This window comes from Ictidomys tridecemlineatus, chromosome 2 (genome assembly GCF_052094955.1).
Source record: "Ictidomys tridecemlineatus isolate mIctTri1 chromosome 2, mIctTri1.hap1, whole genome shotgun sequence".
NCBI classification, from domain to species: Eukaryota; Metazoa; Chordata; class Mammalia; order Rodentia; family Sciuridae; genus Ictidomys; species Ictidomys tridecemlineatus.
Window position 1 is genome coordinate 43,004,223 of NC_135478.1, and position 16,271 is coordinate 43,020,493.

The following is a 16,271-nucleotide window of genomic DNA, read 5'->3' on the forward strand; positions in this document are numbered from 1 at the left end:
TGTACACTGGTTATTTTTACATACAAATTGGGAGTGCATATATCATTTCCGTTCCAAAGTAACTATCGTTTGGGAAATACTTATGATTCATGTCTTTCTGAACCTTAGAAGGGTGGAGACAAATACTGAACATACTATTTTAAAATTCAAGTAATGACTCAGACTGTTTAGAACATTATTTATATTCTTTAGTTCCTTTTATCAAAGAATGCTGTAATTTTATATAGCAACTTCTGTTGTTGAAAGAAAGAAAATATGGTTCTAATGTGCCTCAGGTGTGGGGTTTCTTTTTTTTTTTTTTTTGGCGGACACAACATCTTTCTTTGTATGTGGTGCTGAGGATTGAACCCGGGCCGCACGCATGCCAGGCGAGTGCGCTACCACTTCAGCCACATCCCCAGCCCCTGGAGTTTCTTTTTTAAAATATGTTTTTATGACCCTAATAAATACATTAAAAATTATGCTTGTATCTAAATGTCAGTTCATAGTTAAGCTCTGTTAATTCCTTTTGTTATTTTTGTGGTGCTGAGAATCAAACCCAGGTACTTGCATAGGCTAGGCAAAATCCCTACATCCCTAGCTCTGTCAATTACTTTATATGTAGTCAGTTTTGAATGTCTTAAAAGGAAAAAAGAAGTTCCTGTCAGATTGATAGTCCATTCCTGACTGATGGGGTTATTAAAGTTCCTATCAATTATTGTAGAAATATTTGGACTTTTCTGTATTCAGTATTGCAAGGATACCTATAAAACTTTTGACTCAGTATAATTCTGATGTTAAAATTCTGAGGCTGGGGGCACATAACCACTGAGCCACATCCCTAGCCCTTTTTTACATTTTATTTAGAGACAGGGTCTCACTAAGTAAGTTGCTTTAGAGCCTTGCTAAGTTGCTTGAAGCTGATTTCGAGCTCCTTTTTTTTTTTTTCTTTTTTCTTTTTTCCTTTTTTGGTGGTGCTGGGGATTAAACCCAGGGTCTTGTGCATGCAAGGCAAGCATTTTCTCTACCAGCTGAGCTATATCCCCAGCCGCTGGATTAAAATTTTTGATCTTCCTGCTTTAGACTCCTGAGTTGCTAGGATTGCAGGCATGTGCCACTGCGCTGAGTGAGGCTCATCATTTTATCTTTCCACAGAATGTCTACTTTTCTGTGTAATAGAATGTTTCTTCTTTAATATCAGGACTTTCTAAACTGAAAATATTTCATAAAAACAATAAAAGGACTTATCACAAACAGCAAGGTTTTTTAAAAGGTGACTTTAGAGTGACTGATACATTTACTCAGTGCTGTCACACAGAATCTAGGCTTCTTTCAGCGTTTGTCTCTATAACACCCAGCATAGACTGGATAGGATAACTCTTCACAGTCAAAAAATATCTGCCATACCAAGTGGCACCATCAAGCATACACCGTTGTTCAGGACAAGGGGGAATTTCTTTGTTTCCCTTTTTAGGTACAAGGAAGAATTTCCTAGAAGTTCTACAAGCTGACTTTCCCTGACTTATGTAGCGCCAAGCTGGCTCAGATCACATGTTTCTTCCCAGATGAGTCACTGTTGGGTTGAATAGGATTACTGTGATCAGCTTATATTATTCAAGATTTCCCAAAGTCTTATGGGATATAGAAATGGATATCCAAACAGACTTGGGGTAGTCTGTAAGAAGGAAGGAGTTGATGGCTGGTAATTAGATAACCAACAATATACTATGTATTATATAGAAAAATTAAATCTCAGCATCTCCTCACCATTATGAATTAATGTCAATACACTATTGGGATACTCTGGGGGCTAAGGAGATTTTTTTAAAGGGGGAAAAGTCACTAATCAGTAATTCATCTTAAAACTGACATACATACATTTTCATAACAAGAAAAATGTAAGAAATGTCAAATGTAAGAAAACCATGTACTCTAAGAATATGAAATAGTAAAACTACATCTTAATTTTGGCCAACTAGAAGTTGTATCTCCAGATGTTTCCTGTTGATCTTACTTTTCCCCCAATGGAAAGCATGTCCTTTCTGTACATCTTTGTGTTGTTCCTTTACCTGTCAGTCCTCTTCTTTCTTTCATCTGTCCTTAAAATACAAAACAAAAAAACAGTGTTATACCCTATGGTATTCAGTACCTAAATGTAGCTACCTAATGTAGAATTTGACTCTTAATTTAAATTTAATTAATTGAAACTAAAAATGATACTTGGCTTAATCTTTGAAAACTTTAAATACGTTCAAACAACTTGGCATGCATGTACCTCAACAGCTATAAATTTGTAAAATCTAAATAGAGATCATCAGTTACGTATGTGAAAATTAAGTATTAGTGTTGATATGCCATAAGTATAAAATAACAAATTTAAAATATCTGATGAATGGAAAATATCTGATGATTTTGATTTGTAAAAAAACTTACAATATCTGATAACTTTTATATTGATTACAAGTTTAAATAATATTTTGAACATGTTGAATTACATTAAGTATTGCTAAAATCAATTTTACCAGTTTTTTAAAATGTGGTTACTGAAAATTCAAATTATAAATGTGGCTGTCATTGTATATCTTTTAGATATGCTGTAAGCTTTGGGTAGCTAAACATTCATGCTTTATAAAGCATAGTTTTAAATTTTCAACTATTTTCTTTAAAATGTGGTAATTAGGAGTGAGTTTCAATGTTAAATGGTTCCTCTGAGAAAGCATCTTTCCAATAAATTAAAGGAGGAAAAATAACAGTGAAGTTTATTACGGATAGCTTTAGAAAAGCATTCACTTTTTTAGAGAATGGACAGTGTTTTGTTGTTTTTTTTGTTTTGTTTTATTTTGTGTGTGTGTGTAGTGCTGAGGATTGAACCCAGGGCCTTTTGCATGCAAGCCAAGCACTCTACCAACTGAGCTACATCCACAGCCCCTAGAAAGTATCTTTATATGCCAATTAAAATTAAGTTCATATGCTGTTCTCTTTCTCATGATGGTGGAATTGTGGCATATACAGTGTATATTTAATAATATGGATTGTTTTTCAATACATTTTGTGTATTTACTTCATATTGGTTAGTTTTTCTGTTACTATAGTATACCGTTAAAGTTGGCAGAGGCTTTTGAAGGTGAAGATGATGTATATTTTGTAATGGCTTGGTGTAGTGTATATAGTAGAAACACGAACATTAAATATTTGTAGAGTCAATGCTACAGTATTTTTGGTGAATATTTTTAAAATAAGATTTTCTTGGCTAAGTATTTTCAGATTATTTTAGTGTACTAGACTTCAAATAAAATTGAGGAGGGTCTATAAAGGAGGCTGAGAAAGGTAGTCTATTCTGGGAGGCTCTATATCCACTTAAAAACTGGATTGTATAGTTCAATGGATGATCAAAAAAATGGATGCATAATAACAGTATTGCAAAAAACACATGTGATATTAATACATGTTGATAATATGCAATATATAATGGTAGCATTGGAAGGGCTAACAATTTGTTACTTATTACCATTATAATGTACCAGTGAGATCTAATCACTTAAGATCTTTAAATGACATTACTTATTAGCCATTTGGGAAGTATAGCTTGTATAAAGTGGTGTAGTATTTGTGAATAACCTATGCACATCCTTGAAGAGTGCTTTAACATCTCTAGATTGCTTATGATACCTAATACAATATAAATACTATGTAAATAGTTGTTATGCTGTATTATTTAGGGAATAATGTCTGTACATGTTCAGTACAGACACAATACTCACCACCCACCCTCCCTTTTTAATTTATAGTTGGTTGAATATGTAGATGTGGAACTTACAACTACGGAGAGCCAATTATATATACTTGGAGAATAATTTGGCTCTTGGTACTGTCATTCATGACACTCAAGAAGTTTTGAATTACAGAGCATTTCAAAATTTGGATTTTGACAGTTTACTTTTGGTAAAGTCTATGCAAATATTACAAAATCCAAAGAACTCTGAAATCTTAAACACTTCTGTTATGCTGTATTGTTTAGGGAATTGTTAGGTAACAGAAGTGTTTAAGATTTCAGAGTTCTTTGGATAGGGATATTCAATGTTTATTCCATGATTATCAGTATAGAGTTTACAGATATGAAAGGGTAAGTTGAATTTTAGTTTGAATCTTTTTTTTTAAGTTGTTGATGGACCTTTATTCTATTTTATTTATTTATCTTTATTTATTTACAGTGCTGAGAATCGAACCAAGTGCATCACACATGCTAGGCAAGCACTTTACCACTGAGCTACAACTTGCCCCTAGCTTTAATCCTGATATAGAAAGGAAAAAAAGAAATTTTAAAAATAATCTTTCAGAGGGCTGGGGTTATTATTCAGAGGTAAACCACTTGCCTAGCATTTGTAAGGCACTGGATTTGATCCTCAGCACCACATAAAATAAAAAAATAAAGATATTGTATCCACCTGTAACAAAAAAATAAATATTTAAAAAATAATAATCTTTCAGAGCCTTGTGTTTTTATCAGTAAAATTAAGGTTTAAATAGGTACTTTAACATTACATAATTCTGTGAATAGTAGGAATAAGCTCCTGATAGGATACATTTTACTTAAAGAATGGAAGGATCATGAAGTTGTTAAGATTGAACCTGTTTGTTTATTAAAAACTTAATCTGACTGGGCACAGTGGTCTATAGCAGTAGTTCCAGCTACTTGGGAGGCTGAGGCAGAAGGAGGTTCACTTAACCTCAGGAGTTGGAGGCCAGCCAGGGCAACATAGAAAGAACTGGTCTCCCTTCCCACCCCCACCCCCAAAAAGCCTAATCTAATTTGACCTAAAGAAAAAACAATCACATTTTCTTGCAGTTTTACTCATTAGGGAATACAAAAATTGGTGGACTTAGAGTTTGAAAAATCTTTGTCAGTAATTTTCCCTCAGAAATATCTCTTTCATTTCTAATTTCTTGAATATGTATTCAATACTAAGTAAGCACTTGCCTGGTTACTGGAGTCTTATGACAAGCTTTTAGCCGTCTGTTGAGGCTTCTGGAAAATGGAGGAAAGTTTTTAATTTCACAGCTATTATATTCAACAGTATGACAGTGACATATTGTTAATATTACTTAGGTGTTGAAATGAACATAGAGGTTAAGTAACTTGCTCAACGTTGCAAGGTCAGGTTAGTTAGTGGGAAGTGGATTTGAATTCCAGGCAATTTGACTACAAAGCTTACATTCGCAAACATCATGCTATTAAAGTGTTTTTCTTCATAAAAATCTCTGGAGGTTGTTGTTATAAGTATGAAGAAACGTGGGCTCAGGGTTTTTTAACTTGCCTTAGGACACAACATAGCTAGTAAATGATGGAATCAGAATTTGAACTTCAGATAGGCTGGCTACTTATCCCTTAACTGTAGCCATTACCCTTTATTGTTTTTATTTTTTTAGCCTTTCACCTCTGAGTTTTAGTTCACTTATTAGAAGTATTAAACTCATGGTTTTGCACTTTTATGCCTCCTATGTCTTCGGACTGCCTTTTTTTTTTTTTTTTTTTTTAATAAAGATGCCACTCTAGAGTCTTGTAACATCATAGAATGAATTTCAATGAAATTATTTACAGGTGGAAGAAAGTGGGAAGGAACAAACATTATATATAACAAAGACCCTGCTTTTATGGAACTTGCTTTTAAGGTAGGCAGAATCTAAATACTGAAGTTGATCTAGAGCAAGGAATGGTTTGTACTTGATTAAGCCCGAGTAGGTGAACGTAGGTTCTAGATACTATGGAACAGGTTTAAATTATCTAAATAAAAAGACATTCCATTTGGGGGATAAAAAACCCTGAGGTGACATAGAGGATAATGCTGTTATAATGGTTTATTTTTAGATATTTCAAATGTTAAGATGATATGTTTGACCCAGCCAAGGTAGTATGTTAAAATATTCGTATATCTGTAATTTGGTTTAAAAGTATTTTAGTTACCTATTTATTTTTGGTACTAGGGATTGAGTCCAAGGGTGCTTTTCCACTGAGTTATATCCCCAGTTCTTCTTTTTTTTTTTTTTTTTAGACAAGATCTTGCTAAATTCCTGAAGATCTCATTAAATTGATAAAACTGGCCTCGAACTTGCTGTTCTCAGCCTCAGCTCCCAAGTTGCTGGAATTGCAGGTGTGCATCATCAAACCTGGCTCCATTTTATTTTTATTTATTTATTTGTTTGTTTTTTAGTTGTGTAGATAAACACAATACCTTTATTTTGTTTATTTTTAAGTAGTGCTGAGGATTGAACCCAATGCCTCACACATGCTAGGCAAGCGCTCTACCACTGAGCCGCAACTCCAGCCCCCATTTTATATATTTTAAAATAGCTACTAGAGCCAAGTATGGTGTCAAACACCTGTTGTCCCAGCTACTTCAGAGACTGAGGCAGGTGGATCACTCCAATCTAGGAGTTCTAGGTCAGCTTAGGCAACGTAATGAGGACCCATTTAAAAAATACAACAACAATAAAAGGTAAAATAACTAGCAAACTCATAAGAATGTTATAGGTTATTTTATAGACTGATACTCTATATCTTTCAATGGTTTTTCAGTTCTTGGCATTTTTAATCTACCTATATTATATTGGTTTTATTTATTTATTTTTTCCCATAGTTTGATAAGTAAACTAACTTAAATACATGAGATCAGATTTACTCTGAAATAACTCATTTAAAATAACTTATTTGGGAATATTTTTGCAGTAGATGACATTCTTTTGTTACCTAAAAATTTCACAGCCATTATAGGTTACCTGTCTTTCAAGATTACTTTTATAGGCTTGTATTATAGGTTGTAAAAATCAGGGGGGTGGGTATGGATGTTTGGGATAAGGTACAATTTTAGTAATTTGAATAACTTTGGGTAAGAAACTTTCTGGGTCTTTTTTTTTTCTGTTAAATGGGAGTATAATGGGGTTATTCTGAGTATTAAATGAGAAAGTACAGCCCTTGACACATAAAACTGTTAAGTTTATTAATAAAAATACTGACTGATAGAAGAAAAATCCAGGTTGAAGGTATTTTTGTGTTATTTTCCATTAGGGAATATTCCCATCATCTGGTAAACAGAGAAATGGTGGAGGGAGCCAACTACAAAATGGTTAGGGTTTTTTGTTTTTTGCTTTTTACAGTGCTGGGGATCTAACCTAAGGCCTTGCACAAGCTAGGCAGGAGTTCTGCCACTGAACTATATAGCTCCCCGCCCCCACCAAATAGTTTGAACACCTATTTGTAGCTTTGAGAATATTATTTTTATAGGGAAGGAGAGTCTTTTTCTTTGCATTGTCCTGTGCCCTTTTACCATGTTGATAATTCAGGACTAAGAATTTTAGGCATTTGTTTTATAGCTATTTAACAGACGTTTAATGCTTTATTACAGTTCCAGTTAGAAAGGTCGGATTCTTTAATATCTTCACTGAATTTGGACTTCTGTAAAGTTTGTATTTTTTTTCCTTTAAAAATATGAATCAGTTGATTAAATTCAACAAACTAGAAATTGGTAGAAAAATCTCAAATTTCTTTTGTTTAAACTAATTTGAATCCTTAAAAAAAAAGCATATATCTTGGGCTGGGGAGATCTTGGCAAAAATAACACTTTAACTTAAGTTCTTGGTTTTTATAGCCTCATAAGGTATTTTTCCTTTGTCTCTAAATCTCTTTTATGAGTTCACTGCGACATCCTTACTGCAGCCACCATTATAGGGTTAAACATTTGCTATATTGTAGCATACGAAAGCAGTTAAACTGTTTGAAATTGTTTACTTGCTAAAACCAGTGTTAGTCAGCAGAGGCAGTACACCAGATTTCCTTGTGGCTTTTAGTGGAAAATGTTAAAAGCACACTCATTTTTCAGTTATAGAATTTTTTCAGTTTGATCTGGATTAGTCACAGAACTGGCATGAACCTTCTAATTGTGAAGGCTGTCCAAAGGCACTATTTTTTTCTCCTGCTAGAGGAAGTTACATCCTGAGCAGTAGCTCAGCTCTCTTGGTAAGTGTAACATGTGAGCATTACTAGGCATTTCATCCTGCGGGTCTGCAGTCTTTGCTCTTCAGACTGTTGCTCAGTTGGAATGCTTCTGAGAGGCCGATCCTGAGATTCTGTAGATATTTTCTACAGACTATTCATTTGGGGATGTCATTGACATTTTGCAAGATCATCTGAGGAAATAGGAAAGCATCTGAAATCGACTGAGAAGAATAACTGTGGCGGTTTTCTCTTGTGGAAGGAAACTATATTGGCACAGAGGCAGATGATTGAATAAAGTAGTTGGCTCAAAGAAGATGCACAGTCTGCTATTTTTTTTCCCTCTGAATGAAGACTGTTAAACGGAAGCTGTATTCATGTGGAGATCAAATGAAACACAGGAATGATAAACTGGTTTTTTTCTTCTCTCTCGTTTTAAAATGAAAACCCTGAAGCAGTAATTTGAGCTCAAATGCCTTCTAATTCCTTCGAACAGCCTGCTTGTTCTATTAGGATTCTCCACTATCACCATTTCTGCCTGGTGCCTGTGCGCTTTTGCTGGAGCAGCCACGGACAACTGCCTGATAGAGAAAGAATGAAAGCTCTGCCTTGCTTATTCTATCGATGGGAATAAAGCTATCTGTGTTTCTTCTATTATATGGGAAATCTGGATTAATCAAGCTGTATTCTAGTACCAAGAGTCCTATTGTCTCTTGTGGTCTGACTCATCACATGTAAATGTACTGCAGCTTTGCTATTAATGCAGAGTATTTTTCCCCCTTTTCCAAACACAGAAACAATTGTTAACCTCTGAGCTTCATTTTCAGGATTTGTGCTGAGCTCTAGATCTTTATTTTTTAAATTTCCTGGATAAGATCTTCATTGAATTAGTGAAACTGAAGAAATGAAGACAAATTAGAAGTGGAAACAGAATAGTGAGGTTTTATTTTTTATTTTTAATTGAAAGCAAGCCAACCTACTGGTTATTATATGACCTTGCAGGCAAGAGTGGGTATAGCTGTGATCATCTCTGTCATAGCAGTTGTTTCTTACTTCATTCTGTATTGTGTGGTGTTGTGTCACCAAAAACAATAATTGTTTTGTACAAGTAAAATTCAGAGAGCAATATTATTATTTTGGTGGGGGAAATATTTTAAAATGAACTTGTACTGGACTCAGTTATAATTATTGACATGCTGATTAAAAGGTTTTTTAAGTATTATGGTAACTAACAGAAAACAGAATTTTGTTATTTTTAGTAAGTTTCAAGTTATATATCATAATTTTAAATTTCAGTTTCTGTGATAGTACTTAGTAACTTTATAAAACCAGCTGCGCTGTTCAAAGAATGTTTGTAAGTGTTGTTCAGAAGAGGAGGAAAAACTACTTGTGCTCTTTCAACTGTGGCTTTTATCACAAAACTTGGAATTTAATGTTTTAAAAGAGCGAATGAGTCGAGTGTGTATTGTTGTTTTGGAGGAGGTAGAAGATGAGTCTCCTGAATTCATTTCTAAATTGCCACAGGAAAATAAATCCCTACATTCTCTACCTTCTGGAAATGTATTGGTAAGATATGAGAGTTTATATTTCCTATATTATGCTGAGCTTAAAGTATTATAAATTTTATTTTTAAGAATAAACTTGATTTAGTTTCCACTAGTTTCATTTTGTCAGTAGGATACAATATTCTGTATAAAATAAAAACATTTCTGATTTTTACTTTTTCAAGTGTTTAGATAACATTTCAGACTTTACTATTTCTTAATCTCTTAAGACTTTTTTTAAAAATAGAGAAATAGTTTTGGCAACCACATATCTGTTTTTATTTTGTGGTTTTTAGAAGTGATGTGACAAGAATCAGGAACTGCGTATTTTAAGAAAGGTTGAGTTCTACTAGCAACACCAATGCATAGTTGTTTCTATAAAGAATATTTATGTATTTACATGTAAAGCTTTATATGAAAAAGACCAAGACTTTATGCTGCATCTTATTTTTAATACTGTTGTCAAACTGGTTTCTTGTGTGACTAGTATAATATGATACTTTAGAGAGTCTATGTTGTTGATTAAGAAATTATATTTAGACCTGCATGTGTTTGTCTTTTCATGTTATTCATGTTTACAATATTTTTTGGTCTTTTAGTAGTAGTTATTTTTATTAGCTGCCAAGTTTACTTTCTTGGGATTTATGTCTTGTGTTGCTAACCCATGCATATTATTTTTATGCCCTAAACAGGCCTTTTTAAAGGGACATGCTTTCATGGGCTTCAGTATGTGCTGGGTATTGCTATTTGACAAGTCTTAATCCACAAGTAGATGTTGAGATATTAAACTTTTATTTGGTAGTCTTTTGATCATATATAAACAAGAAGCTTCCACCAAATAAGAAATAAACCTGATTGTGTTTATTATATTGCTTAATTTTAGTCAAACTGAATTGACATATACATTTTTGTTTAAACAATTAAGCCCTCTCCCACCCCCAAAGATGAATTCTGTACTTTGATATGATTTGACTTCATGAAACTTCTGCCACTTATTATTAGAAGTTATGTGTCTCAACATGGTGGCACATTCTGTAATCACAGCTATTCAGAAGTCTGAGGCAGGAGGATCACAAGTTTGAGGCCGGCCTGGGTTCAAGACCTTGTCTCCAAAAATAAATAAATAAATAAATAAGCAAATAAAAATAAGGACTGGGGATGTACCTCAGTGGTAAAGTGCTCCTGGGTTCAATTCCTAGTACTGCACCAGAAAGAAAGAAAGAAGTTGTTTATGGAATGGAAATAGAATTATTCATGAGGTAGGACTAATGTTTTTATTATTCTCTCATATTTTAGCCGTCACTGGTGCAAGCTATTTTTAATGGAGATCCAGATGAAGTTCGAGCACTAATATTTAAGAAAGAAGATGTTAACTTTCAGGTAAAACAATTAATTCTCTGATTCTAGCCTTTAAACTTGCTTTTTAAAACTCTTTCCTGGAATAGTGATTTTTCTTTAAAATATATAACCTAATTCTGTTAACAGTGGTCTTAAATGAGGACAGAGGGTCTTTCAGAAAAAAGGGAAGCACTGGGCTTATATTCAGGACAATAAAAGTAAAGAGTACTGGACACCAGTGACAGTCCTTTGTTCTCCCAATTTTTTACTTTGAAATTTTTGCTTTTAATTTGAAACTCAGCAATGTTGAAAAAAATACTCTCAACATCTGTGTACCCTTTGCTTAAGTTCAGCATTAATAACATTTGCAACATTAAATTTTCATTCATATTTGCAGAGATTTTATATATATACAAATATGTGTGTATATGTATGTACATTTCTTTTGTTGAAACCCATTTAAAAGTAAGTTTCAGAAACCTAGCACTTTACCATGTTTTCAGTTGAGGGTTCTTTTTTGTGAACTTGGGATACCAAACATTGCTAATAAGTTTCTAACATATGTGACTTGATTATGAGATTAGATTTGCTTTTCATAAATCATGGTAAGCATTTTACAAACACTTTTCAGTGTTTTTTGTCTGATTAATTTTTAGTAAATATATACACAGTAAATAGTATATAGTAAATAGTAAATTTACTACACATCAAATTTGTTAATGTATATATTTTTACTGGAAACAAATGTACCTCTGAATTATCAAGGGGTGAATGATGAATGCTCATGATTTATAAAGTTGCTATAGCAACATCAAAATAGATGATATAGAAATAATTATAGTTCTAAGAAAGCATACCCTGCAAACTCATCTTGAATTCATCTTTCTGTTTCATCCGGTACTACTAACCACTTAAAGTAGATATAAAAAGTTTTATCTTATTTTAAAATTTTGAATTATCTGAATAGATTGAAATCATTGGCTAAAATGGCTACTTCTAATATTGAATATTGACTAGAATGCTATCATTATGTTTTTCCTTAAATCCTTTCTAAGTGAATTACCTCCAAGTTTGTATTTAGTTGTAGGATTATGCACCTAATTCAGGATTTATTTATTTATTTTAAAAGTGCCTGTTCACTTTACCCAATCTGGCAAATCTGCTTTTCTTAAGACTGGAGTATAGATTTATGAAAGAGAGGAAAACAGACTTTCTCTTCTGTGTAACTCTTAGGGGTTCTTTTATTTTACTTTAATAATACTAACAAATCTTACTTTGAGAGAGTTTGAGCCATAATCTCATTTACTGTAGCTAATTTCTCCATTATTACAAAGCTTATTATAGCTTACACTGTTTTTCTGCTATAATGAAAGTATGTTAAATTTTAAAATATTACTCATTATTTTGAACATCAGTTATTCATTGATGGCCCTTGTTGAGGATGACTCTGTTGTCTTCATGGATTACATATTTGAAAATAACATCCATCTTTTTGAAACTTAGCTTTGTGTATTGTTTGAAGTTTCTTTCTTTGTTTTTTTTTTTTTTTTTTTTAACGTTTTTAGGATGGGTTTAAATTCAGATTTATCTACTATTTAATAGTCATTGTTTAATTTTCATTTTTTTTTTTTTAGTCAAATGCTTCATTGAATATATTGCCATATCTGGAGTAAACTGGGATTTTCATAGTAAGGAAGAAAGGAAATATATGTGGGAAAGTAGTCGATTTGGATTGGTAACTTATTAAACATAGATTATTGGTTGCCTAAAAATAATTGAAAATTGAAAGTTACTGGATATGGAAAAAAAAAAGCATGGTAAACCAAAAAAGGGAAATATGGAGTTTAAGACATAGTGGCATTTATAGTGTAAAGAACATATTTGGACTACAGTTTGAATCTTCTTACATATTGACTGTACAACTTGAGCACATCTATTTAATTTCTTGAAGTCTCTTTTTTATTATTATTATTTTAGTTGTTGATGGACCTTTATTTTATTTATGTATATGTGGTGCTGGGAATCGAACCCAGTGCCTCACACATGCTAGGCAAGCGCTCTACCACAATCCTAGCCCAGCACTCTTTTTTTGTTGTGATATGTGGGGTCATATAATAAATCTTTTTAAGATTTTTCTCCACCCCAAGTTTAGGGTGCTTTAAAAATTAAAAATTATGAACAATTTTTAAAAAGTCAAAATAAATTATGACTGCCTGTCTTTATCTAGAAGCTTTCATTTGTTTTTCTTTCTTTATGTAGCCAAAATAATAATAACACCTTTCCTTAGGATTTACTAGAACTTAATGCCATGTTGTAGAACCCAAATAATTTAATCTAAAGTATTAATAATACCACATTTTGGGAGAAAGGTTTGATTCTTCTGAGAAATTTTTTTTTATAAGTAGAATTGTTTTTCTCTATCCATAGTGATAAAATTGGTTTAATTATAGATTACTTCTGACACAGATATATGCCTGAGACTTTTTAACTCATGCAACAATATTGTAAAGTAGTTGAGTGACATTTCCATTTCATCAGTAGGTGACAAAACTAAAAGAGAGTTTTAAAAACATCAGGAACAAGAGGTATAGAACAGGAATTTAAACCTTTGTCTGGGTTAACTAACTGGGGAAATAAAGCAGGTATTTTTGCCAGCTAGTACTATGAAACAGAATGGTTCAATATAGGTATTTTTCCCTCATTGAGGTTAACGTATATGCCCTATGGATGCCTGCCTTTTAGACAGTGACACAAGTATGATCCTAATTTTTATATTACCAAGTACAGTTAAAATCTAGCATTACAAACAAATGAATACACAAGCCTCTGTTAGTGCCTTATTTTTTGGATGAACAAAAATTTCATTCAAGGTAGTGTTATACTAGGGGCAATTATAATCTGGCCAAAATGGTTTCTACTGTTTAAACAGAGGAAGACCTAGATTATGACTGACCTTTTTAAACTCAAAAAAGAGCTGATTTAAGTATGGAGCAGTAAATTTTTTAATATGTGCCTATTAGAAACTGATAATACCATAGGGAAAACAAGCTGCAAAATTTTAACAAAGAATATATATTCCTTTGAGTTTGTTAGTTTATTTATTTTAAGGTGTAAGACCCAGTACTGCAAAACAAAACAAACCCAAATATAATAGCTTGCTTTTAAAAAAAATTTAATTTTTTATTAGTCCCAGTAATTGAATGCAAGGCGCTTAACAACACTGAGCTGCATCCGCAGCCCTTTTGGTTTTAAATTTTGAGACAGGGTCTCACTGAGTTGCTGGCTTTGAACTTGCCATCCTCCTGTCTCAGCCTTAGTTTAATGTTTTTGAAAATGCTGCCTGTATATTCTGCTCATTGGCTTCTGAATTTAAAAACACTTTTTATTCTAAATGTTTTTTTGCTCATTTTTCCCAAGTTGCCTTCTAAATTATTACTGTCCCCTAACTTCTCAAAAGTATTTTGTGGGATCCTTGAAATGTTGTTGATTTTACTTGTCATCAAATAAATGTGTGTGTGGGTGTGGTGTGTGTGTCTAGCATATCATTAGCTTTCTTTTACAATAACATAATTGGTAGTTAATATAAAATAGTAAACTCTTAAGTTTTCACAGGTTCCCTGAATACCACCTACCCCATCCAATGTGTTTTTTGGTTGTTTCTGGGAATTAGCATTAAGTGTTCTAACCTTCAATAAATCTTTCCTGGAGGCCACATGCCTGTCAGTATACCAAGCTATTGATGTTCTGAGCTTTAAAAAGCCTCTTCACTCATTACTTGAGATTATGTGCACTGTCTCCTGAAACCATATGTGTATAGTAGTATTCTGTAGCTATAATAATTGAAATTGGAGCCCTTAGTCCTATATCAGATGTGTCCACTCAGCTTCCAACTACTTGTATGGAATACAGAGTATAGGTAGGGAGCATGGATGAAGAACCCAACTCTACCTAGGAGAGAATTCCAGGTAGTTCCCTCAGGCCTAGGAATGACACTTTCCCAACTTTAACCAGTGTCTTTGGAGTCCAGCTTCAAATTTTAAAATTTTCTTCACCAGTGTTAAATTTCCCCCCAAGATCCAATAATGAGTGTGTATCGCCTATCAGGATGACTAAATCACTTTTTTGGTGCTTCTAAAACAAAGTAATTAGAAACTTTTTATAATTCATTTATATATTTATTTTTAGTTAACATATAATATATATGTCCTAGATTTTTTTTTTTTCCATCTCTAATGTGTTTGGAGAATTGGGGCATAGTAGTCTTTAGAGTGTTCCCTTACTTTTTATAGTTGCATATTAGTTCATTGTGTGCTTATACCATGATTTATTTAACCAGTCCCCTTTTAGAGGGTATTTGGGTTATTACTAATCTTGCTCATTGGAAAATATGAGATATTTTCACTATTTGGACAAAAATTCTGCTTCATTGGGTAAGCAAAAATCTTAGAGTACTTGAATCATTAAACATATTATCAACTTCCCAGAGAGACTACACGTTCTCTACATGGTGTGTTATAAAGTAATTTTAGCATCCTTGTATATATGAATTGGCAAAGGTAATTGATCACCTTCAAGACAGTGTTTTAAAATCTAGTGAATATGCCATCAGATCTTTTCAGGGATAGTTTCTGATTTGGGATATTTTTTGTCATTCTTTCCTTTAAATGTACCATACTATCCTATTTCTTTGTATGATGTGTGATTCCTGCTGTGAATTGGACATTTGAGTCTAATAGAGTGTTAATTCTGGATGTCAGGTTGTCCCCTTTCTTCAGGGTTCATTATATTTGCTGTTCTTGGCTTGCCCCTGCCCCCTTTCTTTCCTTTTTCTCTTTTTTGGTTATAGGCTGTTATTGAACTTAGGATCAGGTATAAACTTAAGGTCTTCACAGGTCTTTTTCTGAGCCTGCATCTTTCCCTGAATATGTATGGTTATTTTCTAATTTCAACAGTATATTTGGGTTTTGACTGTGGTAGTCTTTATTATCAGTTTCCTGAAAAGGGTGTGGAGAAAAATGGAGGGAGGGAGAAAAGGATCCTTTAAATCCTCTGAAAGTCAATAGTGTGTAAGAAGGCCTTATTTTAATGAGGCCATGTGCCATCATAGTTGCTACTGCCTTGTCTTCTCTGTGAACAGAATTGTCAGTGAGAGCACAGATCCCCACATATTTGTAAGATAGCTCATTTTTATCCAGAGAAGCTCCAGGAAACTGTGTGCAAGCTCTTCCAAGAAGAGCATAACTGCCTGTCATGATGTGGGGGATGGGTAGTCATTACTGTAATAAGGATTGAAATTAACCATGACCAAAATAAATCACAAATTATCCATTTAATCCTTCCCAGTGAACATTGAATGTCTTCTATAGACTATAAAATCCAGTATATTTCCATCATAGAAATTCTGCCAATGTGTTTTTTATTTG

General features: G+C 33.0%; 1 protein-coding gene across 18 annotated transcripts in view; it reads left to right on the forward strand.

The window, feature by feature from the left end:
• The window catches only part of Ankrd28 (ankyrin repeat domain 28), a 179,703-nt gene that overhangs the window by 47,732 nt on the left and 115,700 nt on the right, over positions 1-16,271 (forward strand). For 12 of the 18 annotated variants that reach the window (XM_078038326.1, XM_078038325.1, XM_013361729.4 and 9 more), the window contains one exon: positions 10,807-10,890. The exons of 1 other annotated variant lie outside the window; for it this stretch is intronic. In XM_078038326.1, coding sequence (XP_077894452.1) covers positions 10,807-10,890 — 84 coding nt within the window. Of the gene's footprint in view, positions 1-8,911; positions 9,533-10,806; positions 10,891-16,271 lie in introns of those variants that run through there. 5 more of the 18 variants (XR_013434431.1, XM_040289819.2, XM_005317244.5 and 2 more) reach the window with 3 other exon arrangements.